At 40.1% G+C, this 26,923-nt stretch overlaps 1 protein-coding gene across 2 annotated transcripts in view; it reads left to right on the forward strand.

The window, feature by feature from the left end:
* Window positions 1–24,946, forward strand: part of PLA2G4A (phospholipase A2 group IVA) — an 86,057-nt gene extending 61,111 nt beyond the window's left edge. For both annotated transcript variants that reach the window (XM_056355907.1, XM_056355908.1), the window contains 9 exons: window positions 1,276–1,390; window positions 6,707–6,844; window positions 7,151–7,243; window positions 10,119–10,190; window positions 12,221–12,463; window positions 17,622–17,806; window positions 20,282–20,477; window positions 20,685–20,842; window positions 22,353–24,946. In XM_056355907.1, the coding sequence (XP_056211882.1) occupies window positions 1,276–1,390; window positions 6,707–6,844; window positions 7,151–7,243; window positions 10,119–10,190; window positions 12,221–12,463; window positions 17,622–17,806; window positions 20,282–20,477; window positions 20,685–20,842; window positions 22,353–22,484 (1,332 nt within the window). In that variant the 3' untranslated portion in view covers window positions 22,485–24,946. The remainder of the gene's footprint in view (window positions 1–1,275; window positions 1,391–6,706; window positions 6,845–7,150; window positions 7,244–10,118; window positions 10,191–12,220; window positions 12,464–17,621; window positions 17,807–20,281; window positions 20,478–20,684; window positions 20,843–22,352) is intronic.
* Window positions 24,947–26,923: the final 1,977 nt, after the last annotated feature.

Below are 26,923 nucleotides of genomic sequence, written 5' to 3' on the forward strand. Positions count from 1 at the left end.
ACTTGTAAATGCTTTCCTTGCTCTGGGATGCTTCTGAATGGTACTCATTTCTTTAACAGCTAGGAAAACATCATGCATTCACGTGCAACAGAAATGAACTCAGTTGCTGGGTACCTGCAGCAAGCTCTTAACATTGTGTATTAAAATCACTTGCTCAAGCAATTTCAACAAAAAAATGACAATGTGGTGCAACCTCTTTATGCACATTTTGCTATAAGAAAAAGAGCATTTGTTTAACCAAATAGTAATTCCAAGGTAAAGATCCATATCTCTATTAATTATTGTTTTTCTGAGAAACGGGACAATAGGAGGGCTTCATACTGTTGTATTTAATTATTGAAAAATCCTAATTGACTGAATCAGGCACACAGACTTTAAGCTCAAATGAGTCAGGTGATTGGATCAGTCAGAACTTGGATTTGGTCTTGTGGTAGGATTGAAATGTGTTACTAAATTCAAAGACGTGTTTTTGTGTCTTTCATGAGCATACATTGCCATTAGGTTTTAAACGCTTTAAAGTACTGAGAAGCAGGCGACACAGCTTTTAGGAACTGTGATATATAGCATAGGTTTCTGATGATGAAGGAATGTTAATGATCATGTGAGGTTGGTTAGAAGTCACTGTTTACTAAGAGGTTAAACAAATGCACCAATGTTTAGCTTAAATCTGAACCTGATACAATCAGTGAAAAGTGGAAATAAAGATTTTGGTTACTCACAGATAACACATCTTAGCACTATTATGTCATAATGACTTTCAGTCTGTCTTGATTGCAGACTCCAGAATGGTTTCTGGGGGAGATGCAGATCCTTGGTTAGCAAATGTAAACCTCTTAATAGTCCATTTGCTTTTCTTAGTTATCTTTGCTGACTTTTCAGAAACAGCACAGATTGAAAAGCATTATATGATCATTATTGGCAGTTCTGCCTAAGAGTTTTTTCCTTGTTTTCATCTTTTACAGTAGCAGAGGGAAAGAACTTGCTTTGTCAAGCAATACTGTTTTCATTTTGGCCATGTTACTTTGGATTCTTTAACAGATGCTTCTGTCATTTTCCTATCATGTCTTCTCCCACTCCCTCCTTCCTGAACTGTGCAGATCAAAGACATTCAGGCAGAGTACTTCCTTTTACAAATTCTTCTGTTCTGTTTGTCTTAAGGAGCTGGGTTTGTCCATTTTCCTTCTCTTTGAGAATTTGAGAGAAATGAGTACTCTCCCAAATATCATCAGGCCTTTACAGGATCCATTTTGACATAATGTCTTCCTTTTCATGCAGAGAATGGACACCACTTTGAGCAACATGAAAGAGAAAATCAATAATGCTCAGTGTGCTCTCCCACTCTTTACATGTCTCCATGTCAAACCAGATGTCTCAGAGCTGATGTTTGCAGGTATGTTTCCAATCTGTATTGAGACACTTGTGAAAAGAAGAGAGCAGTGCATGGCTGACAAAAAAGCCTGGGTTTTTAATAATTCTGAGAATAATTGTATCCTGCAGCCTGGTACGCTTAGAAATTATTAGTCTTGCAGCAAGGATTAGGAAGGAATTTGCCATGATATGAAACATTCTTTGGGGCTTAACAAAATTTGCATTGTTACAAAATGAGTACTGGGAGATTTTAACTTACAAAAAGAATAGGAAGTTGTGATGTTGAAGGGTACATCAAACAGGCACATCATAAAGACAGTTCTGGTGGGTTTTAAAAAGTGATTGGGAAATGGACAGGGTTGTGTTCAGCAGCTTCTGGGAATCTGACAGTAGAGGCTGATAACAAGGAGTTACGTAGGGATAAGATAACCCATACTTAGGTAGGTGGATACACACTTGATTGGTGCAGTATTTGCACCAAGGTTACAGGGCTGTGGAGAACAGGCATCAAATGGATGTCTTCCTCATGGCATACCACGGAACTGAGCCTTCTCTTGGCTTTTAAGGTGCATCTTTTCCTGTCCATGGAAAGACAAACAGACTATTTTAGATTATTGGCCTTTATTTCTCCATCATTCTTGCAGTTTAGAGACATACTCTTGGACCATTTTGTAACAGTATTTAATTTTTTTTTACCTGAAAGTAAGTCTAACACTATAATAACAGCCTCTTTAGGTTTCTGTGAAATATTAAGTGGTGGCCAAGTTTTGTTCTCTATATGTTACCAAAAAAAAGATTCCCTACCAATGAAAAGAATACTGCTTATCCATGTAGTAACTAAGTACATTGCAGGAGTCAAGAGAAAAAGAAAGCTGGCGTTTCTCCAACAGCAGAAAGCTGCTTAACATTAGTATATCAAACGGGTAAAGGGAAATTTCTTCAATCACACAGAATTATTCCTCGTTTTTAAGAAGAGTGAAATTAGAATTGAACAAATTACACTACCTCTTTTTTACCTGTGGCACAGTGTAAAGTACTGTTGGTAACACCAAAGTGGCTTTTGCTTTTATTTATTCCATAGGTTTCAATCCCATCTAGTAGCCTCAGTTCTGTGGGTCCAATTAATGCTAGATGCTGTACAAAGAAAAGGGTATATATGTATATATAGTCATATATTAAGTCTGAGAAGGGAAACACCAAGTGGCTTGCCCAGGGTTTATAAGTCAGACATTGTATCCACATTTCCTAAAAAGATTATTTGGAGAAGTTCCTGTTGTAACTTTGTTTGTAATTGAAAATGAGGTGGTAAATTAAGTCAAATTTTTCATGGGAGAATGCCTACTTTCTTCCTTAGGGAACTGAAACTTTTTTTTTTTTACAATAAAAGTGTTTTGGTTTTTCATGAGCTTCTGTTTTCTGAGAAATTTTGCTGGGTTACTTATTTACCATTTTACAAACAAAATTATGGTTAGTTAATAATGGCCTTCTCTAAGCAAGGCCAGAACACCTGAAGGCTGGTCTTAATTTCTCTAGCCTTACCAATTGGTCTAAAAAATGTATTGTGCCTGCCAGAGGTTCTTGGTTTTGCTTTTTTGAGAGTGTCATCTGTATCGATGTATAGGATGCTAGATCTTGATCATTTGTATTGTAAGCTTTTTTTTCTCCTTTTAGAACTGAACAGCTCTTCTTGAAGTGAATTACATAGTAAACTGAGCAGAAATATTTACACTTTCTTATTTACTAGATTATAGATTTAGGTGAGGTCTTTCATGTTGTTTCAAGTTGACATGCATTAATTATATAAGATAACATTCCTTCCGTGATGGTGCAAGATTTCATGCAGCTGCTGATAGCTTTCATGCCTCGGGCTCTGCATGTTCTCCCTGCTGATGGCATTTCTGACCCAGGTGGTGCTGGCCATACCTGCATATTACTGCAGTAATATTTTAACTGAACATAATTACAGTGATTTAGTTAGATGACTTTTTTTATTATTATTTTTTAATTATGATAGTTCTTTAATAATGAGAAATTACCTGAGAATACTGATATCCAGTGTTAAAGAGGGGAGTGGAATTTAATGTTTGGCTTTGGTATTGTGTGCTTCCATCCCCTAACAGCCTTGTTCACCACCATCGCTGCTGCTGCAGTGCCAGACCAGTCAAATTTTGGATTTTGGTGTTTTGCTCTTGAAAGTCATTATGGTAAACTGGTGGTTCGACCCTGGCTGAATACCAGGTGCTCACCACAATCACTCTATCACTCCTGTCTTCAACCAGACGGGAGAGAAAATATAACAAAAGCTCATGGGTTGAGATAAGGACAAGGAGATCAAACAGCAGTTACCATCCTGGGCAAAACAGTCTCTCCTTGGGAAATCAGTTTAATTTATTACCATTCAAATCAGAAAAACACCTTCCTCCCAGCCCTCCCTTCCTCCCAGACTTCATTCCCGATTTCTCTGCCTCCTCCCCCTGAGCAGTGCAGGGGGAGGGGGAATGGGGGTGACGGCCAGTTCATCACACGGTGTCTCTGCTGCTCCTTCCCCCTCACACTCTGCCCCTGCTCCAGCGTGGGGTCCCTCCCACAGGAGACTGTTCTCCATGAACTTCTCCAACGTGAGTCCCTCCCATGGGCTGCAGTTCTTCCAGAACTGCTCCAGCATGTGTCCCTTTCATGGGGTGCAGTCCTTCAGGAACGGACTGCTCTAGTGTGGGTCCCCCACAGGGCCACAAGTCCTGCCAGCAAACCTGCTCCAGCCTGGGCTCTCCTCTCCATGGGGCTACGGGTCCTGCCAGGAGCCTGCTCCAGTGTGGGCTTCTCATGGCTCACAGCCCCCTTTGAGCACCCACCTGCTCCAGCGTGGGCTTCCCACAGGTCACAGCCTCCTTTGGGCACCCACTTGCTCCTGCGTGGGGTCCTCCATGAGCTGCAGGTGGGGATCTGCCCCCCCATGGACCCCCATGGGCTGGGGGCACAGCCGGCCTCGCCGGGGGCTTCGCCATGGGCTGCCGGGGAATCTCTGCTCCGGCGCCTGGAGCCCCCTGGCCTCCCCCTGCCCCGACCCGGGTGCCAGCGCTGCTGCTCTCACGTAGTCCCACTCCTCTCTTCCACTGCAGTTGTGTTGCACATATTTTGTTTTTTTCCCCTTCTTAGTCCCCTCCCTCGAGGCGCTGCCACTGGCACAGAGGGGCTCGGCCTGGGCCAGCAGCGGGTCCGTCTGGGAGCCGGCTGGCATGGGCTCCACTGGGCACGGGGGAAGCTTCTGGCATCTTCTCTCAGAAACCGCCCCAGTAGCCCCCTGCTACCAAAACCTTGCCATGCAAATCCACTACATAAACGTATGTCGGTGAGGGGGTGAGAGTGTGTGTTGCTCCGTACCAGCAGGTGCGATGGAATTCCTTCTGGAGGCATGGCTGCCTTGAGGAGGACTCATGGCAGTCAGATCCCAGGCTCCAGGTTTCAGAGGGATCCGTCGGTTGGTGCTTGGTTAGCCACGTCCATCACACATGCTGCCTACGGTATGTGGTTTGATCTGCCCGCATGCAGCAAGGCTGGACTCTAAAGTGAGTCTGGTCTCTGTGTTGTAGTACAGTGGAGGCGTTTATGTGCCCCATCCTGAATCTGCCAAATGTTTAATGTTGGCGAATTACCACCTGTTTTTCCTCCTGAGAACAGGGAAAATCTGTTGCATTGTCAGCTGGTAAGCAGCAGCGTAGAGTTACGATCAAACTTACATCAGGGCCACATCCAAAATGCATTGAACACAGCTGAGAGGTTTGATTTTAGTACATTTCGGATTAAGTCACAGCCAAGAAACTAGCCCGATTTACTGGGATATAAACACTATATATTTCTCTTGGTATAGAGTTATTGTCTCTTGGGACATTCAAGTCCTGCTCATTTAAATGGCCACTGTCTCAAGAAATTTCTGGAATGGCAGAAGCTAATGCTGAAACCCTTTAATTTTAAGGCAGAAATCTTATTTCCCTATGCAGGATATGTGATTTAGAAATTATCTTCTTTAGATATAAGGCCTATCACTGATTAAATGAATTCTAATTATAAATCCAGTCTTCCCGTCAACACGTTTCTGAATACATATCTGCCAATTCCTGTTTATATATCTCAAGGGAAATACCATTAAATTCCTGGACTAGGTCTTCAAAGGAATTTCCTTCTGCTGCAGTAAATGTGAAGATTTGTGGGTGGTTTATTTGGAAAATAGGATGTTGTATTTGACTTAGCATAGATAAGCATTGCCCCATGAAACAAAACTCTCAGCAGTCATGATTAGATCATTCCTATCCAGGACAAGTGGTTAACCTTACACTCAACATTTCAACAGAAACACCGAGTATCTTGAGGAGTGGACACATCCTATGACTTGTGGGGATTTTTCAAAGCCGTTTCTTCTGCCTTCATATTTCAGAATTACCTCCAATTTGTTTACAGAAGCAATCACTACTAAAAATATGGAAGACAAAAGAGTTGAATGGGTGAAATACTAAAAATGTAGGGTATCCTTTGTTTGTCATTGCTCCCTTTGTGAAATTGTCTGATCTAAGCAAATCCACTTGTATCAAAGAAAATATTTCAAAGTCAGCTGAATCCATTTTCAAAAAAGGCATATATCATTACTGTTATACATCTACTAAGATCAGAAAATGCATTTGAACATTTTATTCCATATTTTTATTGAGCTCTGTATTCAATAAAATGGAACGTACTTTTAAAAATGTTTGGCATTGTTTGGTATTAGTAAGTTTCTCAACTGCCTCTCAGCTTTGCCTTTTCATACTGGATTTCACTAGAAATTTTAGGTTTTGGTGGAATTCAAATGCCTGTCCTAGAATGTTTCAAAACTTTTGTGATACTAGATGATTTTTCTGCTGCCTTTGTCACTGCTCTGTTTTTCGTAGGATGACAGTGAAAGAAAAGAAACTTGGAAACTTAGACCCACGTTGCGTTTCATGTGACAGGGAGTCATACTGAAGCATGAGATGAAAACCAGATGCAATTTTGTTTTTCTCATTATGATCTCATTCGTGATTGCTTTATACTTCTGTTTCTGCAACCTCATTTTTTCAAAAGTTTGTTGTGATAACAGAGGAGAATGAGAATTCCTTCTCTGCTGAGACATTAGTTTGTCTCATTTGAAATCAAAATTTTGACTTCATCACAACCTAAGAAGTATTCCTGTTGGTTATTTAACTTCCATTTTAACTCAAATTTCTTTACTCGGACAGAGGTTTCATTCATTTATGTATTTTCATCCTCTGTTTCTATTCAGGCTGAGATTGCTAAATAAAGCACAATTTTGTTTCTTATTTTGCAGACTGGGTGGAATTCAGTCCATATGAGATTGGTATGGCAAAGTATGGCACTTTTATGTCTCCTGATTTGTTTGGAAGCAAATTTTTTATGGGGACAGTGGTGAAGAAGTATAGTGAAAATCCCTTGCATTTCTTGATGGGTGAGTATGTGACAGAAGGAGACTTTAAAATAAGACTAATTTCAGCAGTTCATGGGGAAGGGCTTTTAAATGCAGTCACACAGAGTGTGAGACAAGAAGTAGAGTTCTCAGTTTGTTGGAAGACATCCATTTGAAGGATTTTGCAGACATGGGCTGGCATTCCCTTTTCTATTGTTTCTGGTATGTACATCTGACTTGGCATGTTCCAAAATCAGGGTTGTGTTCAGAGAGCAAGCAACTACTTGTATATGGGTTTTTTTTTCCCTTCTACCAGCCAGCATTCATTGTTTATTTTTTCCCTTTCAGGTGTCTGGGGCAGTGCATTTTCTATATTATTTAACAGAGTACTTGGCGTCTCCAATTCTCAAAATAAAGGTCCCACCATGGAAGAAGAATTAGGTAACATTAGTAAATAATGCTTCTGCTACGCAAAACAATTACTAGCAAGATTTAGTGTGCTCTCACTCTGTGGAAGGATGGCAGTCTGCTGGTAGTTATTTTAAGAATGTGGAATTCAAGTAACTTTAATTGCTGCCATTGCTAGATTCTAATGAGGTCAGTGAAAGAGGGTCAGTAATTTTCTTTCGTTCCCTTTTGTTTCTGATCAGAGGCACTGAAAGTCACATGCATATATCCCAACTATTTTCATGAAATTAACCCAACTCCCTTTTTAATGTTACGCTAGTTTTTGGAGATCAGAAGCTGACAAATACTTGATAGTTATTTGCATATTCTCTTGACACTGCACTGTATTATGCAAGGGATTATTAGTAAAGTAAAACCAAATTTTATCATCTCTGCATTGTTAGATTTTTCCATTCAAGTCACCTGTTCATATCTGATGACTTCAGTTTCATTCCTAATGCACAAATGACATAATGACTCTAAGAAAAGAGTTGTAGCTTAGTTTAGCTATTGTGTTTTATTCCAGAGTGCAGTTGATAATGAAAGGGTTTTTACACTTTTTTCCTCTTCAGAAGGCGGCATTCCAGAGAATTGTATAACCAATAAATATTCTGTACTAGACAGCCAGTTTTTTCTGAAGAGTGTGGAGAGAAAATGCAGATGGAGTTTGTTTTTTTTTTTTTAAAAAAAAACACACACACCCCCACCCCCCCCAAGCCCCTTAGCTGTCTCTGTCTCCTGGTAGATGGTATTCAGCTCTTTGATAATGTACGATTTATGGGTGAAAATGAGACCTGTGCTTCCAGATTGATATTCCTGATACACCTCATGAGTGTTAACGCTTACTAATGGAGGATCTTTGTCAATAAATGTGGTAGTTGAAAAGTCTGTGTTACTGCTTTTTAAGATGTTGAGAGACAGATTGTTATCTCTCACCTGTGGTTCATTTCACATATAATTCAAAAAATATGCTTTGAAGTGAGATTAGATGTGAGAATACTAATGTGACTTGAACCACAATCTGTTACCAGTGCTGAAGATGTCCCAGATGCCAATGGACATCAGAAGAGCCAGTGTTGCACACAGCAGTAAATAATAAATTTTGCATAGAGGTTGCTTTAAAGAGGTGATTGAAGTCCAAAAATGGCGTTTGTTGGTTTTGTTAGCTTCCTTTTTTGGTCACTAATTTTTATTTTGACCTGCCTCCTTCTTTCATTGCTCAGGAGTTTGCACGTGGGTTTTTTTGGTGCATCTTTGTCCATATTTGAGTAGTGATTGAGGACCCACTGAATATTAAACAGAAAAAGTATTGAAGGAACAACACATGATGACTAAGCTCTTCCATTTCTGTGGGGATTTTTACAGTGTTGTATGTAAATCTAAGAGGGCATAATCCTCTTCAGAAAAAAAGCAACAGTGGTGGCCATCTGTCCAGTATTCATTACCAAGGGTAATAAAGCTGTGGCTTTTTACACTTGATGTTACAGTGACTCTCTGTTCAGTCTTTTCTTTCAGCCAGGTGTGCTTGTAGATTTAGAGGTAAGCTAAAAGTGCAAAGTGTAATTGACATTGTTTTGGTACTGCATTTAGTAGAAATTATAGCATTTGTGGGAAATTACAGCCCAAAGCAGAGGTATGCCACCAGAAACAACATACGTTTTCATTCTGTGATGAAAAGTAGATATTATTTTATTTTAATTTTTTAATGGAAAAAAGAATTAGTTGATAGTATGTTCAAGTTCATTAGGAAACAACCCTCATTCAGTTTATTTTAGCTGGCTTCAGGTTTCAACTAGAGATGATTCCTAGCGTATGTTGTACTAGGGAATAAAGGGGTTGTTTTCAAGTCTTCTCTTGGATACATTAGCATCACTGGAATTCGCTGAGTGTCTTCAGCCTCTGTAGGATAGAAGCTTCTGAGATCAGGCTGCTCATAAAATGTTGCAAATGTTTGTATTTCAAGTCTCCCCTCCATAATTAGCAAAAATAATATTGTCAGCCTATAATCCATTCTCACGTGAATTCACCTCCACTACAAACCTTACCTGAGACGTGGAATGTGTTGCTTTTTCAGTATTCGTTTTGACTTTGAAATAATGCCTTGGAATAGTAATGAACAGTTAACAATGACTTTGCGGTTGTTTTGGAAACAAAGCTGTTAACCCTAACAATGCAGGGTTTTGCCAGAGAAGTTCACTCATTTCTAGTTTTATTTCTCACACTTAATGTTATGAAGTGAAAACCAATGTCTTTCCTGCCCGTGTAACTGCATTGGACTTTGTTTTTCACACATACTCCAGTAAAACTTTCATAAACATCTTGGCTTTTGTTCTTCTGTTATTACTAAATATATATATTTAATAATATATATATTTATACATATAAAAAATGGCTATTTTTAAGGTTATCCATTCTTCTATGTATAAATGGGGTTAAGCGTTCCTCTTTTTTTTTTTTTTCCTTTAAATTAGCAAGTAACTAACAGAACTTAACATTGTCTTTCTAGTTCACTAGGAGTTATTGAGAGAACAGAATGTATACGTCTGAGTTTTATTCGAGGTGAATGAAATGTGTCAGATATGTAGTGCAGAGGTCAAGCGGTAGGTACCAGTTTAGAATTACATTCTGTTTTCTCAGCCGTTTGGCTCATCTGCCTAGTGCAGGAGCTCTGCAGAAATCGCAGGCTAAAGCCAGTATATTCTGATCAGATTCTGAATGTAAAGATGGCCACAGAAGATTGAATTTCTTCAGCTGTGTTTTCTCATATGAAGACTATGATAGTTTTATGACCCAGATTTTTTTGAAATTCTTAGCTGCTCTGACAATTAAACCCTAGCAGTTTAAAGTAATTTTGTATTTCTTTCGACAGAAAATATTAGGCTAAAGCATCTTGTAAGCAACGACAGTTCAGACAGCGAAGATGAATCACAGCATCCAAAAGGTAAGGAAGTCCTCAGATTCTGTTTCAGTTTACTCTTTTCATTGGCTTTCCAGTACCTTGGTCAGGTTTGTGGATGTTGGTCATCAGCCACAGCTGGTTTTCCATAGTCTTAGCAATAATCTCTTGCGACTGAGAGCTCTGCTCTCATTTATACCAATGGTAAAACTTAATTGCCTAGCCCAAGGATCTTAAAGGAGCCAGTGGCTCAAGCAAAATAGGGAAGTGTTGAACAAGAGACCTCAGGAGATCCTTTGGCTTGACTTCATGGCTCCTGGTCAAGCTGATGATCAAGTGATTCTCTCACAGATCTTCAGTCTTGGTGTCAGCCCAACAGGGCCTTGCAGCCGTCTGCAGTTTTGCATACAACCAAAAATGAGTGTTGCTGAGCCAATGATCTCTAGAAGTCTGTCGCCAGCAACCTGCTGAGCTCAGAGGCATGTTCAGATTGTTACTGGCCCAGCAAACTAACACTGTCCATTGTTTTCAGGGGCTCCTTGATGAACTGTTTACCTGAGAATGGTTTAATTTATGTTTTCAGCATTCATGGTGTCTTCTAGCATGTTTGCAAATGACATCTGATATAGGAAATCCCTGGTGCTTGGCACAGTGCTTTAAACAGCGTCCAAATCCAGTTTCTTAGAAGAGGCACAACTACAAGGGCAACATTGCATGGTGGGAAGAAAAGATCCTATTGATAGTTATCTTTAGGTACCTAAACCACCTGGGGATTTTGGTGATTTTAGTCAGGGTCTCTGTCTTGTCCTAATAAGGCTTCCTGTATTTGATGATACTTTTGGGGACAACAGTGATTTTCACCTGTTTTTAACAACTAAAAGAAAGATGGGAATGCAGCTCTTTGTAATTTTAGGATCTACAGGAAGAAAAGAAAATCTTGTATGATGAGGCAGTGAATTATGTCATTAGCTCAGTTAAATTATTACTTTTTCAATTCCCATTATGTGTAAAATAATAGGGAGAGGGTGGTACCACATTTTGTGTTCATTTGCAGATTTCCTATTTAAGCCTATAGCTAGCACGTAACACTACATTTCTCTCAAAGTTTGTAGCCACAACGGGCAACCTACAACTCTGTGATTTGTAAACACTTGATAATCCCTGTCACTTCTATAGAATATTGTACAGATGTTGGACCTCTACATTTTGTGGTGTTTGATGCTTGGTTTTTCTCTGCTTATATAAAAATCAGCTCCTTTAAAGTCTGGATTAAAGAGGCATGTTTCAATGCTGGATTTAAAGTATCAAGCCTGAGTCTGAATTGTCTTCTCACACAAAACACCCCAAAAAGTCAACTTTGATAGTTTATGAATGCAAGGTGACACCAATCCAAGTCATTTTCACTGCAACATCTAGCTATAGACATTCAAGTCTGGATGTTTCATTGTACTCTTAATTAAAACCAGATATTGATTGTAGTCTACAGTTTACTGTAAGAGTATCTTCAGGTACATGAGAATTCTGATGCTGTAGCATTCTGCTTTATGCAGACTAACCTTGTCTTAAGGAAAGCTGAGTTTCTAGCAGTCAACAAAGGATGGAGAAAGGTGTCAGTATATATCCAGATGAATTTAGGTCTACACAGAGTATGGATCTTGGCAACTCAAGTCTGTCCCCTGAGTCCAGGAGATTTTGTCTTCCAGGTGCTGGCACCCAGATAAAGCATAAAGCTAGCACAGATAAAGCCATATGTAGTGTCATTGTCCTTTCTATCCAGACTGAGTCTGGCTCAGGTCATCTAACACATTCCCAGCCGATTTTTCTGATGGACACATCCACACTGCTATACTGCAGATGAAAAGTATCACTGGCCTGTGACGTTAAGAGCGCAGTGTCTCTCCATTCCTCTGAAATTCCTGCAGCAGAACTCCTTCAGTCCACGGCTCCTTGAAAGAGGCTGTGACCCAGTTGCTTTTATTTTAATAGGTCCTTTATTTTAGTAGACCCAGAAATCTTGGGTTTATACTTTATACGTTAACTGTCTCACCATTGGTTATTTTAATTTTCCTCTCCAGGCACTGAAAATGCTGAGGCAAATCAAGAGTATCAGAACAACAGCCAAGAGAGCTGGGTGCAGCGAATGCTGATGGCTTTGGTGGGTGATAGTGCCCTTTTCAACACCAGGGAAGGGCGTGCTGGGAAAGTGCACAACTTCATGCTGGGATTGAACCTCAACAGCTGTTACCCGCTCTCTCCTCTGGCAGAGCTTCTTACTCAAGAGTCCGTGGAGGAAGATGAACTAGATGCAGCGGTTGCAGGTTAGTTTGCAGAAAGCCTATGTGGCTGCGTATTCATTAGTAAAACCAGAAACTTGAGTTCTCAGGGTGGTAACATCAAACTGTGAGGCTTACGACAGCACATACCTGAAGGCAGGAGAAGGGTTCTGTAGTGGCAGTCGTTAGTACTGATCAGCAGCAGAGGTTTTGAGGTGACTGGGTATTTCACAGGGCACCACACAGTGACTGCTGCCTTACTCCCCTGTCCCCTGGCAGAGCATACAGAACAGTCAGTGCCTCGTGGAGGGGAGGTGGCTCTTTAGGTCTGAAGGAATTGCTGGCTGAGTTGACCGAGCTGCTTTTGTGCATGGTGCCCTTCATTAAGGCCACTTTCTCACTCTCTTGGACTTCTCCATAGGGTATCCTGTGTTGTTCCTTTTCTCTTCCTGGTTCTAAGCCTTCTGGTGGAAATAAAACCTTTGCTTGTTCTACAGGACTTCCCTGTTGCAAAAATTTTGTTGCCCTTCTGCTGACTTTGTCTCCCTCTGAAAAACCTGTGGGAGCAACACACTTTTTTACTTCTGGATCCTTGCTTTGCTGACACCATGTTCTTCCCGGTGTCACTGATCTGTCAGGTGCATTCACATTTCACATGTGACTGATGTGTAGGTGCATCTGCACCTTTATGTTGGCTTAAGCAGGAATGAGGAGGCAAAATAAGACTTTCAGAAAAATGTTAAATTTACAAAAGAAACTCAGTGTCTTCCCCCACTCCATGAAGTATGTGGTGTCTGAGACGGTAGCTGCAAAGAATTAGGAATCACGTTCAATTAGCAGTTTGAAGATTTGCTATAGACAGTGTTCATTACAATCTTCTCAATGAAAGCCAATTGATTTCTTAGTATTCTTCTGGCACTAGAGCTTTTTTTTTTTTCTTCCTCAGTAGGTAACAGAACACTGAGCTAAGGGTATGAGTTGCCTTATAGAAAAGTTGCATCCCGGTGAAAATGCATGCTTGGTGGAGCCTCCACATACAGTTTCTGTGGTACAGACTATAGTGCTTCTAGATTATTATGGATCACTACTGACATCCATCAAGCCAAAGAACTACAAATCTCTGAAAGTGCTGTTCCTTCCATGTTCCTGTGCTGCAGCACAGCACTGCCAACCATCCCTCAGAGTAACAGTACTCACTTCAGCCCTTATTTCTGTGCAGAGGAAAGAGATTGTACTGGCTGGTCGTTATGCAAGAGTAAATACCAGATGTCGTTTAAAAGCTTAAGCAGCAGACGCGCTCTAATTTGTATTTGTTAATGTAACAAATCCCTTTGAGTGGTTGTATAGTAATTTCCATCTGTACTCCACTTTCTAAATATTTTTATCATCTCAGAGGTGTTTACAACTGAGTAATCTTAATATTTATAGTAGTCGTAAAAGAGGCAGGAAAGCGGGTAGTAAATTACGATCGGAAAAAAAGACAGTTGATGAGAATTTTGCATAATTAAGACAAGTGAATAACCTTCAGAATCTACTGTCAACTTCCTGGGTTTTAATTCCAATTGAATTAAAATGCTGGTTTGACAGAATGAGCCTGCACCTCTGAGGCAATTACTTTTGAGTGCCTGAAATTTCTTTGGTAAAATGTCTGGCAAAACTTTGACATAACTCCAATCGTTTTAGTGTTACCTGAAGCCCACACTTGTAAACCTGAACTAACAACTTGAGTCTAACAGGTATGAGTGGTTGCAATATTATGGTCAAGAACTGTTAAAAAGCCCATGAAATTTCAGTAGTTAATATAACATGTAGTCATTCAGTAGTGTGATAAGTGTATCCACATTTTAATGCTGTGAATTTTGCTAACGTATGTACGAGCCTAGGAGCCCAGAGGAGTAGACAGGAAACTTTGGTGTAAATCTAAAATAATTGTGTATTGCCAAGGCACTGGATGCATTTAAACTTTGCATATTTATTCCTACCACTAGCAGTTTACCTGTCTGCTTGAGTACAGAGAGAAGTCTGAATTGCTTTAGGACTTACTTTCTCTTTATTACCAGACACTCCAAAGGAGAAGTAAATGAATCGGAAAGGATACCAATAATACTTTACATCTCCAGTTGTCTTGAACCTTCTGTAGACCCACTGGGTCGCGCTGCAGAGGATGAACTGTGGCAGACCTAAGCAGATGCTGCAGTCATTACTGCGGATTCAATTTAGGGCCTGCAGTGCATGCAGACGGGATCTCAGCTGCTCGATCAGAAAGTCAAATGCTTGGCTTCACTTTGCTACAGGTTCGATTTATGCTGAGCATTTTATTAATTGATCTCAAATAAGCTTTAAAACTTTACACCCCTTGACTGATGTCATTGTGAACTCAGAGTTCTGTTCTGTGCCTTGATGTTATGACACACCAGAATCACTTGAGAAAATGCAGAGTGAATAACAATAGGGAAAAAATAACTCATAAGCTCTGCTTCCTTATTTCAGTATTTATGGAAACTGTTACAGTGGATGCATGTCAGCAGCAAATGCCCTTTTCATCTCCCATACTTCCATTGAAGCTGCTGTCTGTGACAAAGTCTGGTCTCTAGAACATGCTCTTTCTTATTTCCAAACAATTCTTAATATCCATTTGTGTATCCAGTTACTGCAAATCAGGTAGGCGTACTGCGCTAGCTTCACACAGAGCTGTAGTCATGCTTCTCCCAGTTTGCTGTTTGATGGACTTCTCGTAATACAGATGCATCTTTCATAAAAGCAGTCTGCACGGACTGAAAATTCATGTCCCAGGCTCTCGGAGGATAAATACTTCATCCAGTCTTCATACCGTTTGATGAATAACAATGGACTGACTTAGCAGGGCTGCCAGAGTATATGGAATGATTCTCCTGGATTCATGTGTTGTAAAGTACAAAAATCCCTAAACTTTCTTTTCCAGCCCTTCAGCATAACACCACACAGGTTATAGAGCAGGTGGCACTTCTTTTACCGTCAGGGATACTTACTGTACGTTACATCTCTCCCAGGAGCAATGGCAGGCTCACCTGCAGGTCCTGAGTGGCAGTCGGTCCTGCCTGCTCTCCTTGTCTCGCCCAGTGCCGTGTGCTGCCTCTGGCCCTGGCTCCAGACCCTGTGTGCATCAACTCGGCTCACACGCTCAGTCTGCCTTTAAGGTCACGTCATGAAAATAACCAGATTGTCTTCATTGCTTTTGAATTCTGACCCTGTAACATGGACACAAGTTGCATTTTGGGACTTTTCTTCTCAGTTCAAAGATTAGAAATGTACATCTAAGAGGAATTATAATAAAAAGGAGAAATTCAACTTGCAGTTTTTTCTGTAATTACAGAAGAACCACAACTAATAAAAACAATCTGTGTGGTCATTATATATTTATTGATGGCATTATGATATTTTATCATTTCAAATATCATACGATTATTATGATAAATTTGATTATAGAGTCATGAAGGCTGTAAGCAATAGGAACTGTCTTGTTCTTCGATGCCTTTGTCATAGGAAGTTTGTGTATGCAGTAGCATACCTATCACAAACATTATGAGAGGTGGTACTGTTGTTTAAAGGATCACTGTTGACTTTAAAATTCAAATTTTGTAAAATAAGATAATACAAAACTTAAACAGAAATGTTTCTGCTATTTTTAGAAATCCTATTGAGAACATGGGTTAAATTATATTTGAAATGTTGACATTAAAAAAGGGGAGGAAAACAAAACTGGTCTACTTGTGCTAAAAGGATCTGTAGTAAGTGCAGTTTTTTACCAGTGTTTTTAAAATGATTAATTTGATAGACATGTTTTCATTGATTTATGCTAATCCATGGTTATGAATTATATCTGGTTCTAAGATAGGTCTGTAAACACACTTAGCCCTTTAGCAACAGGCAATGATTTGAAAATGTTTTCTCCCTTAGAAATCAAAGCAAATATTAGGAAACTGGTGCCTCATTTCTTATCAAAGTGCCCTCAAGTAATAACAAAAAATAAAAGGTCAAAATATGAGCTCTGAGAATCTTTTTGCTGCTCATAACAGTGTATTTTTCTCATGGATCCTGGAATGATAGGTACTAGAGTTTGAATTATTTTTGATGGGTTTACTTCACGTTAAAATATCTTTTTCAGATTTCTTCCATTGCCAATAAGTAGGTGCTAGAAGGTTTAATTATACAAGAAATAATTATATCATTCTATCCAGCATTCCTTAGATTACACTGCCCTCTACAGATATGAGCATTAGTTTTTAGTTAAAAGGCAAAAACATGCACTGGAAATATTTTTAAGATTTAAAGCAAGAAATTACTGTCACGAGGAAAGTTTTAAGTACTTCAGGGATCATTTAGCAGCACCCAGAGACTTGGGTAAGTGCAAAGACACTTAGGAAAAATTGCTTGTTTTTTCCTGAGCTGCACCCAGGGAGTATTTGGGTTAAAGGGGAAACAACATCTTCTTCAGCCCTCCGTTTGGGCGTTAGAGATAGACTATTTTATACTATACCATGACAGTAATAGTGGTAAGGCACTTCCATGTAATTCTGCCCAGTGCTTAAATTTCAGATACAGATATGAGTTAGTTTATTTTTGTTCCTAGCCTAGTAGTGAGTATGATGTCATGAGGTTTGGTGTAGGCTGAAAAAAGGACTTGAAAGTCCTAATTTTACTGGACAGAAGCAGACACAGACAAGCATCACACAAGAGCAGAGCCATGTTAAGGATTTTTAGGCAAATTTCAGTTATTTGGGGAAGAGGAGCTGGGAAGGAACCTGGGGAAGAGGTTTGGGCATGGGTTGTAGGAATCTGTCTCCTTAACATCCCATAAACGCTTTCCTTTATGTATGGGTTGTTTGGGATGATGGGTAAGGGTGGGAAGGCTAGGGTCAAACCTGGGCATTTGACCCCTTCAGTTTTGCCTCGAGCCACCTCAGCTTCTGCCTGGGGACAGGACGTTTGTGTACTTGACCTGTGACTTCACTGAGGTCCCTTCCAGCTCTGGTTTTTTCATCTCATTTTGCTGCTGTTGAGTGTTAAGGTTACACATGAGTTCGTGGTATGTTTAGCTGGGATACTGTACATTTTAAATTCTGTGGAATCTTCAGTACTTGGGGAAACACTGGAAAGCCCATCAAAACTTCAGTTCTTAACTCCTGTGTTCCTGTTTTGTTTTGTTTTCGTTTGTTCTGCGCAGATCCTGATGAGTTTGAGAGGATATATGAGCCACTAGATGTGAAGAGCAAAAAGATTCATATAGTGGACAGTGGGCTTACATTTAACCTGCCATACCCACTTATCTTAAGACCTCAAAGAGGTGTTGATCTCATCATCTCTTTTGATTTTTCAGCAAGGCCAAGTGATTCCAGTCCTCCTTTCAAAGTAAGTAAGACAGGCCATTCCATTCTTTGTGTTCATAAATATAAGCTGTCTCAGTTTTATTCTTCCAGCCGGTTTGGTTGCACATTTCATGGTTCCAGAAGGCCTTAGTGCTATTGTAGTAACAGCATTGGAGCAATTTGTTTCCACGTCAAGGAGGAATATTACGTTCTGCCTCAGTTCCTGTTTACATGACTCACATGAGACCACTGACACAAAGGAGGCTAATACAATTGTTTTGAAGTAGTAGCTTTTTTGTTTTTATGGAAGTCTTGCCTTCATGCTTAATTGCAGAGTTTTATTTTATGTCAGTATTAAACAATTAAGTAAGTAATATTACCATTGTGCTAGTGCTCTAGGTCTGTACAGCTGTTCTCCTCTGTGATGCTGTGATGTGCATGTATGGTTTTCTGTCATCATCTTGCAGAAGTGTGTCTCAGTCACGGTGGTATTGTTAAATATGTAACATTTTGGAAATGGGGCTAACTGTTCATTTACATCTCACTATGATAATCCCAGAACTGGTGTAAGTAGGATTCCTAAATCCATTCAGGCCAGAACAAAGCAACAGCAGAAAAATACAGATTAAATGACGTGGCTGTTTTCTGTACAGGCGTGGAAAGCACAGCTGTCAGTCAGTACAGCCTGGGCCAGCCCTGTATCCAGACAGCTCCAGCAGGAAGGGTTAAGGTTGGATCACGTTGGTAGCTGATGCAGAAGCAGCAGCACTTAGGAAACTATTGTGAGGTTGTCAAAAAAAGGAGGCAATATTTATCTGAAACCCAAGTGGACTTTCAAAAATAATTATTAAGGAAACCAAGAAAACATGCCTGTTTGAGAAACAACTGGCATCCTTTGTTGCTTTACAGACAGATTGTAATTAGAACAAACAAGACTATTTTTTTTCTTCTTCTTGCTATCAAGGGACAAAACCTCCAAACAATGTTAGAAAATGACAGCAGTAGCAAAATGAACTCTAGATCAGTGTTGTCAAATGCAAAGAAGAACAAGTACAAGATTCAGGAGAATAAAAAGGAGTAACTTCTGTAATCTCTGGGTCTCTCGGGGACTACTTGGAAGAACAGAGCACTGAGAAGACTTACTAGTGCTGAGATCTTTCATTTTTCCTTAATTGACTGAATCCCACCATCTGTTTCTTCCTTTAATTTTCTATTTGTTTAAGAATTTGTCTCTTTTTTTGTCATGACTATTTTCCCCATCAGCTAAATTCACTGACACAGTATTACCATCACCTCTGAAACATCTTTTTCCTCCCTTCATTAAGGCTCTGCACGTGAGTCTGTGCAAAAGGCAGTGTATAGTCAGCTCTGTTGCTCTTAGCCTATGCATTGAGCTTTCTGTCTCCGTCAGCTGCAATTACCTGTGTTATTTTTGGGGACCATACCGTAACATGGAGGGACTGACTGGAAGTCAAGTGGTATCCCAAAGGTTTTTCTGTAAACTGTAATTTAAAAAAGGCAAAATCCTTTTATGCAAGAAAAAATGGTGGGAAAATTAAATGATGCCTTAGGTTTTCATGAAGCCAGCGTTGAAGGGACTGGTTCATTATTTCCGAGGCACAAATATGTGTATAGTAAAAGGAGTGGCATAGCTCCAGCTAATACGCAAGTATAGTCCACAAGCAGAGGCTGTATGCTAATGGCCTAAAGGACAGAAACCAGTTTTGTTTACTGGCTGTGCAATCCCATTGGTTCTGCTTGCGTTACAAAGAGTAATTGCCAGTTCAAGACTTGGCCTGTAGCTATGGTAGCACTCTAATATACTTTTATTACTCCAATACATAGGAAAATCAGCCAGCTGAAGTCAATGACTCTTGTTTCATCATTTTACACCCACGATCTTTTAATCTCTTGCGTATCCAAAACAGTTGCCCAAAGAAGGGTCCTATTTCATTCAAAACCAAGATTAAAGATGTTGACCTTCCCTCTCCTCCCTCTCACACGCCCTTATTACATGCTTTTGAGTCATTATTTACAAATTATTTTGTTTACTGAGTTGTCACGAGGAAAAAAAGCCTATTTTCCAGATTTACTTCTTCCCTTAGCATGCTTTCAAATGTTGTTCTGTCTGTGATGTGACTGAACATAACAACACGTGGATTGGTGTTTATTAACTCTCATTGGTCTCCATAGCACTGATACTCAGTTTGCAAGTAAAAGTAAGGATGGGTTTTTTTCTGGCTGTTGGCTCTGTAAATTCACCCAAAGATTTATGTGACAGGCCAGCTCTTTCCTTCCTGTGAATCAGCGCAGATGGGGAAGATTGGGCAGGCTGAATTAGGTGCTCAGTTTGCCGTACTGGTTCATCTATGCAAAGACTGACTTGATCAGTCCTTCTGCTGTAAAGAAGCACGAGTTATTAAAACCGCTTCTAGTAGCGCGTGTGATGTGTCTCCACGATAAAACCTCACGTTGCAGTGAATGCTTATATGCACCTGAGTCTTGGTTATCTTTTCAGGAAATTTTGCTTGCGGAAAAATGGGCCAAAATGAACAAGCTGCCTTTCCCCAAAATAGACCCAAATGTATTTGATCGAGAGGGCATGAAGGAGTGCTATGTTTTCAAACCAAAGGATACCTCTTCGGAGAAGGACTGTCCAACGATAATCCATTTTGTTTTGGCCAACATCAACTTCCGGAAGTACAAAGCTCCAGGTCAGCGCAGAGTTTCTGATGCTAAATCTAGCTCTTCCTTTGAAGCTTTATAATGGCATGGTGATTATATACTTGAAATGTTTTAGCTCTGAAATAACTGAAGTCTGTCAGTAGCGTTTGGGGATTTCGAAAGAGCCATTAAAAAATAAGACAGCAAGTCCTCAGACCTAACATTTAGATTGTGGTTTTGTATTGATCTGTATGCAGGCATTCCAAGAGAAACACAGGAAGAGAAGGATTTTGCAGACTTTGACATCTTTGATGATCCAAATACACCATTCTCTACCTTCAACTTCCAGTATCCCAACGAGGCTTTCAAGAGGCTTCATGATCTAATGGAGTTCAACACCCTCAATAACATAGATGTATGTATGCCAGTGTGGAAGGGGCTTGAAAGGTCTAGGTTGTTAAGGGAAGGTAGGTGATGTGAGTAAGATAAGTAAGATAAGAGCAAGGCCCTAAACGTGCCATACAGAAGGTACAGGGGGTTACTTCAGTGTTTACCTGATGATTATGACATACAGAGTACCTCCCGCGCTTAGCTGTGCCCCTTGCTATTCTCAAAGTTGAGGCCGGATCAAAACCCATTATAGCCAGTGGAAGAAATCTGCTTTATTTTAATGAGGGCTGGAGTGAGTATACCCCAGGTAGGTTCTTCATGAGCTTGAGTAGAAGCAGCATGCACAAACTGTGCCATGGTCAACTTGCATCCTTCCAGCCTGGGAAGGAGTGGGGGATCCAGTCGCTGTAGGTAATACGGTGGCTGGAGTTACCTGAAGAGAATTGGGTGACACACAAAGAATTAGGTGAAGAGAATTTAGTCTTTTCACTTGACCTCTGTTTCTGAAGTACTGAAACACCAGTGTTGTAGGGAGTATTGCCGTATGTGATCCTCTGTCAATAATAAACCACTAAGCAAATATGCTGCTGAAAAGGCCAGAGGTGCTTTCTGGTGGAGATTAAAAAAAAAAAAAAAAAAAAAAAAGTCTAAATGGTATTTCTGGGGCTAAGCTTGATGTAATAATGTCACCACCTTCCAAACAGAGGAACTATTAGAGCGTAGCATGTGTGCTTTTCATAATGTGTGAGCCTGTGCTTGTTAGGATCCATTCCAATACATATTCTTTTCTAATTTGGTCTCTGTTTGGTTTTGCTGTTTTTACCATCAAAAGCCCTGCAGGGTAGCTGAGCAAAGGTGACTGTGTGGGATGGAGACATTATGTTCAGGATTGTATACTCAGTTCTTTATGCATGATGATTTTCTAACTGGAAAAAAAACCAAAAAACAACTTGGCAATTTTCTGTAAAGATCTCTGGAAATTTCTTTATCAACTAACTCGGTAATGGTTATTTTCAACTGGTACTAGCTGTAACACAACACCATGATCCCAGCATCCATAGAGCGACTTGTCATGTTCACAAGTGTAAATGATCATCCCAGATAAAGAAGTGATTTTTTTTTTTTTTTCTCAGCATAGTAAAGAAATCTTGTTACTTCAGGACAAGGGAGCCAAAAGTGGACATTTAACCTTTCTCAAGATAATAATTATTTCCTATATCCTTTAAGTATGGATTTTCTCAGTGTTGGTTTACCATTCAGAATTTCTTTAGGATTTGGTTTAAATGGTGTATATTCATGTGTGACTTCTTTGACGTTAGTGGTATCCCATCATATCTTTATTAACTACATTTAAATCAGTGGTTTGTACAATCAAGTAGTATTCATAATAATACTCAGCAATCCCGTTGTTCAGTGATGGAGCAGTGCTAAAAGTATGAGCAACAGTAGTTCATATCTAAAGGGCTCTTTTCTGTTAATAAATCATTAAGATGTTAATTATTTCCCTGAATGACACGTTGTTCACCGTTTTCCAGGTGATCAAGCAAGCTATGATGGAAAGCATCGAATACAGGAAAGAGAATCCATCTCGCTGCTCCGTGTCTCTTAGCAGTGTTGAAGCAAGGAGATTCTTTAACAAGAACAATCTTAACAACAACCATACGTAGAGGATGTGTCCTAGGTCCCACTCCTTCAAGAAACTGGTTCTGTCTTTATAACTGGAAGCAAAAGACATTATCAGAGCATCACTGCTCCCGATCAGGGCTGTGCAAAACTCCCAAAACCATTTTCTTGTGAATTTTTAAGTTTCAATATAATTTTGTACTTGTTTGGTTTTGTTTTTTTTAAACTAAAGACACTGAAAACATTTCAGTATGCTGATATCCTTATTTTAAAAACTATGGAATTAGTGGGTTTAGTCTATGGTCATTGGGTTCAGTGTTTGGGTTTTTTTTACAAAATTTTATACACTGGTTTCTCATAGTGGGGCAATTGTCTGATTTGTAATTGATGTATACTGGGCATATCTTGAAACTTAAGATGGAATTAGAAACACAATAGAAAAAACTGTAGTAATAGAGACAATAGGTATACCTGGGCTTGGTCCAGGTGTATGATACTCTACTTTCTATCAATGAGATTTCCTCTGACTTTGGTTTGAAGTCAATAATTGCTAACTACTGCTAGGGAACAGGAGCTCCCTGGTATATTAGCTGCTTGGCTGCTTACTAGCTCTCTTAAGGTTGATTTTACAATACTGGAAGAGGTTTTGCTCGTTAGTAACCATTGGCTATGTTGGCCTTACCAGAGCTCCATCATCAAGCTGTGTTTCTAATTTAACTTCTCTTGCCTGAGTGGTGTCTCTTTAAAAAAAACACCCAAACTTTGTTACCAAACAGGGATCAAAAAAATGTGGTTTATACATCTTTGATATTACAAGTAGGATCCTCAGCTGGTTATTAATGCTAGTAGAGCTTTTGTGGCTGATGCTAAAAGAATCTGCTCTTGAATCTTTTGATCTCAAATATTTTCACAGAAGCTGAACTCCACTTTTTCTACTACTATTTAAGAACTGTGTATCCACTCAGCAAACAGTCCAACCTCTTATATTTTCCACATTTATTCCACAAAATTACATTGCTTGAATTCCTGAGCTAGTATCACCCATGTGTTAAATTATAGTTAATTCATGTGTTTCTGACCAGAATGTTTATAGAGAAATTAAAAGTGATTTTGCATTTGATCATGATTAAAAGCATCACATTTCTGCAAAGGGACAGTGGCAATGTTTACTGGGGATAGATAAAATGTTCCTAGGTAAGAATGTGAAGTAGTTCATGTCTTCAGGGCTATTTTTAAATAAATGTATTTTTAGTACATTGAATAATTAAAGACCGTGCACAGACATAGATTATTTTAGTACCATCTCAACAAGGATTGAGATAACTCTGTAAATGCATTGAAAAATGCAGTCGTGCCTCCGAAAACTTCCAGCCTCCTTTGAAATGATGTAGTTGGTAAGTGTGCAGGAGTCAGGAGCCACGCATTGTTGGGGCACTTGGCTGGCTTGTTTCATTTTTGTAAAGTTTGTGGGATTAACCCTTAGTGAACACATCTAGCAGTCCTGGCAGTTGTTCCTTTAGCAGCTTGCTCTGAGTTTGAAGAAGATAGTGGGGGCCAAATAGTTTAGTTCAAGGTGAGATTGCTGCCTCTGGGAGTTAATGCAAAAGAGCAGATGGAGGTGTTTGCTGAGGTGAGAGGGGAAAAACACATCCCCAGCTGCCCTACAGGTCCCTTGTCCAACGCTCCACAGCAGGTGGAGAAGAAAAGTGCTCCTTGCACTGAGATTATCATCGTGGTGAAAGCGCAGCATGTTTTAAGGAGGCTCATTTGCAGTGTCGTGGTCGGAAGGTACGTGTGTTTCTCTTCAAGGTCTGTAAGTGGAATGTCAGTCTCAAGGTTTCTGTTGCCATTAATAGGGTTCAGATGTCACCCCCTGTTTCTGGTCGGGCTGCCAGGACCCTAGCAAGCCCAAAGACCATGGTCGCAATGAATGCCATCACTTTGCGCAGAGGCTGAAGTGTAGTTCATCTTTTGTTTGATAGTTTTCTGACAATTTTTACAATAACTGCTCATTTACCAGAGTTTATTGCTAATTCAGTGGCTATTCCTTTTATTGTGAGTTACTGAGCTATTTTAATTGCTAAAATCTGTAAGCCCGTGCAAAGGGAAGTAATTATAATGCATTTCTTTTAACAGCCATTGATTCATCCCTCCTTAAATCTACATGCAAAGTTATGTGATTAGTACCATTTTCTGTATTGATCCACAGATTTTATTTCTGTTTGAGTTAGTGCATGTTTAAAATCGAGAGAAATTAAGTTCTTAGTGCTGTATAATTTAATAATTTTCAATAAATTTTGGAATACAGCAGCAAACTGGTACCATTATTTTATTGTAATATTTTCTTTTAATGTTTATTTTTCCTTCTGTTAACATAATATTTTTAAATTTTATTTTATAATATGTACTTACTCTGTTTTATGGAAGTGTTTTATCATGCTTTATACAGTTTATATTATCACAGTATTATCAGACAATAAAAAATAGAACTATATTTGGCACCTACTGTTTTCAGACAGTTTATTTTGATCATTTACATGGTATTTTCACTTCTGTTGTGAAGAGATGGTGGAACAGCTCGATGGTATGTGGAACGTGGTGGGACAGCTCTCAAGCAGGAAAGTCACGGTTTTGCTTGTTACTCTTTTTGGTTTGGATGTCAAAGCTACAACATTTTTGGGCAGCTCAGTGCGTGGGGCCGGCACATCAATCCATTTTTATTCCTGCTGATACATTTTGCTCTGGGCTTTTTGCCAGATTTTTTGTGCTGTCCCATTAAGAGCCACCACGGCTAACTACAGTACGGGGGGGGTGGTGGTGGGTCTTTGCTGCCTTTCATCTCGTATTTCTTAAAAAGCAGGTGAAGGAGGGAAGTTCGTCCACACCTGTCCAGATCAAGTAGCTGCTGGCCTCTTCCTGCTGCTTGCTGAAAACCAGGAGCGGTCTGTCATGTGCAGGGAATTCGGAATGCAAGGGCATCATTCTGAGAGAAAATGTGCGAATATTTTTCTCCCACTACTGTATGGTGAGTAAGACTAAGAGTCAGCTATGACCAGTAGATCTAAGAGGAAAATGCTGGAGTCACCAAAGGCTTGTGGTCTGAAACATCTGTGGCGGGAGCAACAAGTGGACGTGCACCAAAATTGAGCTGACGCTGCTGGGACCGTGCGGTGCTGCAGGTCCAGGTGCAGGTTTTCTCATTTTGGAGCAGAGTGTCTGTTGGCCAGGGCTGGAGTCGCTCTTCCTCTGCTGAAATCAAATTTGTCGTAAAGAAGCCCCCCTAGCTCTAACTTGTTCAATCATTTGAAGTGTCTTGGGCTCTCCAGAAGTTCATTGGTAATTTCATAACTGTGATTTCACTACAGCCTTGAAAAAAAGCCACTTTTAATTCTGTGTCCATAAACTTCAAATGGAAAAAAATCCATCTTAGTTATGATTAGGAACTTAGAAATTGAAACCTTATTTCAGTTCAGCAGCAGAGCAGAATACTTGGACTTACAGTCTTATCACACATTATGTTAAAAATTGCATCAAAGGAGAATAACAGTGCAGGAAAAAACCCCTTTCACTTCTGATGTGAAACCAAACATACACATTTTTTCCTTAGCATAAAAAATACGTCTTCTGTTACTCATTTTCCCTTCCTTCAACCCCTGGCTCATCTAATTTATGCCTGCAATATTTTTTTTCCAACCAAATGCGTTATACCTAGGAGGCAGTAAAAGGTGGGTTTAAGGGATGAGTTATTTCAGATGTCAGGAATTACTTTCAGTGATGCCTGCAGGGTATGGAAGTGCCATCGTGCTAACCCGGAGTGACTGCAAGAAGCTCAGCCTTGCAGGTGAGCGCAGCCCCCAGGAAGCAGACCGGATTGTCCCCCATCCTGCACCAGGGACACCTGGCCCCAAAGCTGGTCCTGGGGCTCTGGTCTGCAGGACCTGCCAGCGTCCCCAGCTGCTGGGACCGGCACCTGAGGTCTCTGCTTGCCTTTTCTCATCAGCAGTGGAAGCGAACACTCAGAATAAAATCCGATTGACCTGGGAAGCATGAGAGCGTAAGAGCGGTGACCTCCAGAATGTTTGCATCAGGAAGAAGAAAATTTGGCAGGGAAACAGGGCTGCAATGAACGCACTTTCTGGTTTGAGCCAGCGTGTTTTGTCTGTGGGATGGAACTTGAGAAGTCGCTGCAAACGGGCCGTGGCATTCTCTGTAACACAGCCTGGATCACCCACGGATCTCTGCTTTTAGAGCACTTCCAAGCTGCTTTTGGAGGAGAGCTGTTCATCCGCTGCACACAGAAACGGGAGGCAGGGGAGTGAGTTGCGCAGCCGCGTGCATTTACATAACACATGCTCTGGTGCTCACTCCGAGCAAGAGCATGTAGACGTCTCCCTGAAGCTGTAACTTCACCCATCACTCTTACTGCTTTTGCGCTTCACGTATGGGCTGGGTTTGTGTACCGATGTGACTCATCCAGTTGAGT

Source organism: Falco biarmicus, chromosome 11, assembly GCF_023638135.1.
Source record: "Falco biarmicus isolate bFalBia1 chromosome 11, bFalBia1.pri, whole genome shotgun sequence".
Lineage (NCBI taxonomy): Eukaryota > Metazoa > Chordata > Aves > Falconiformes > Falconidae > Falco > Falco biarmicus.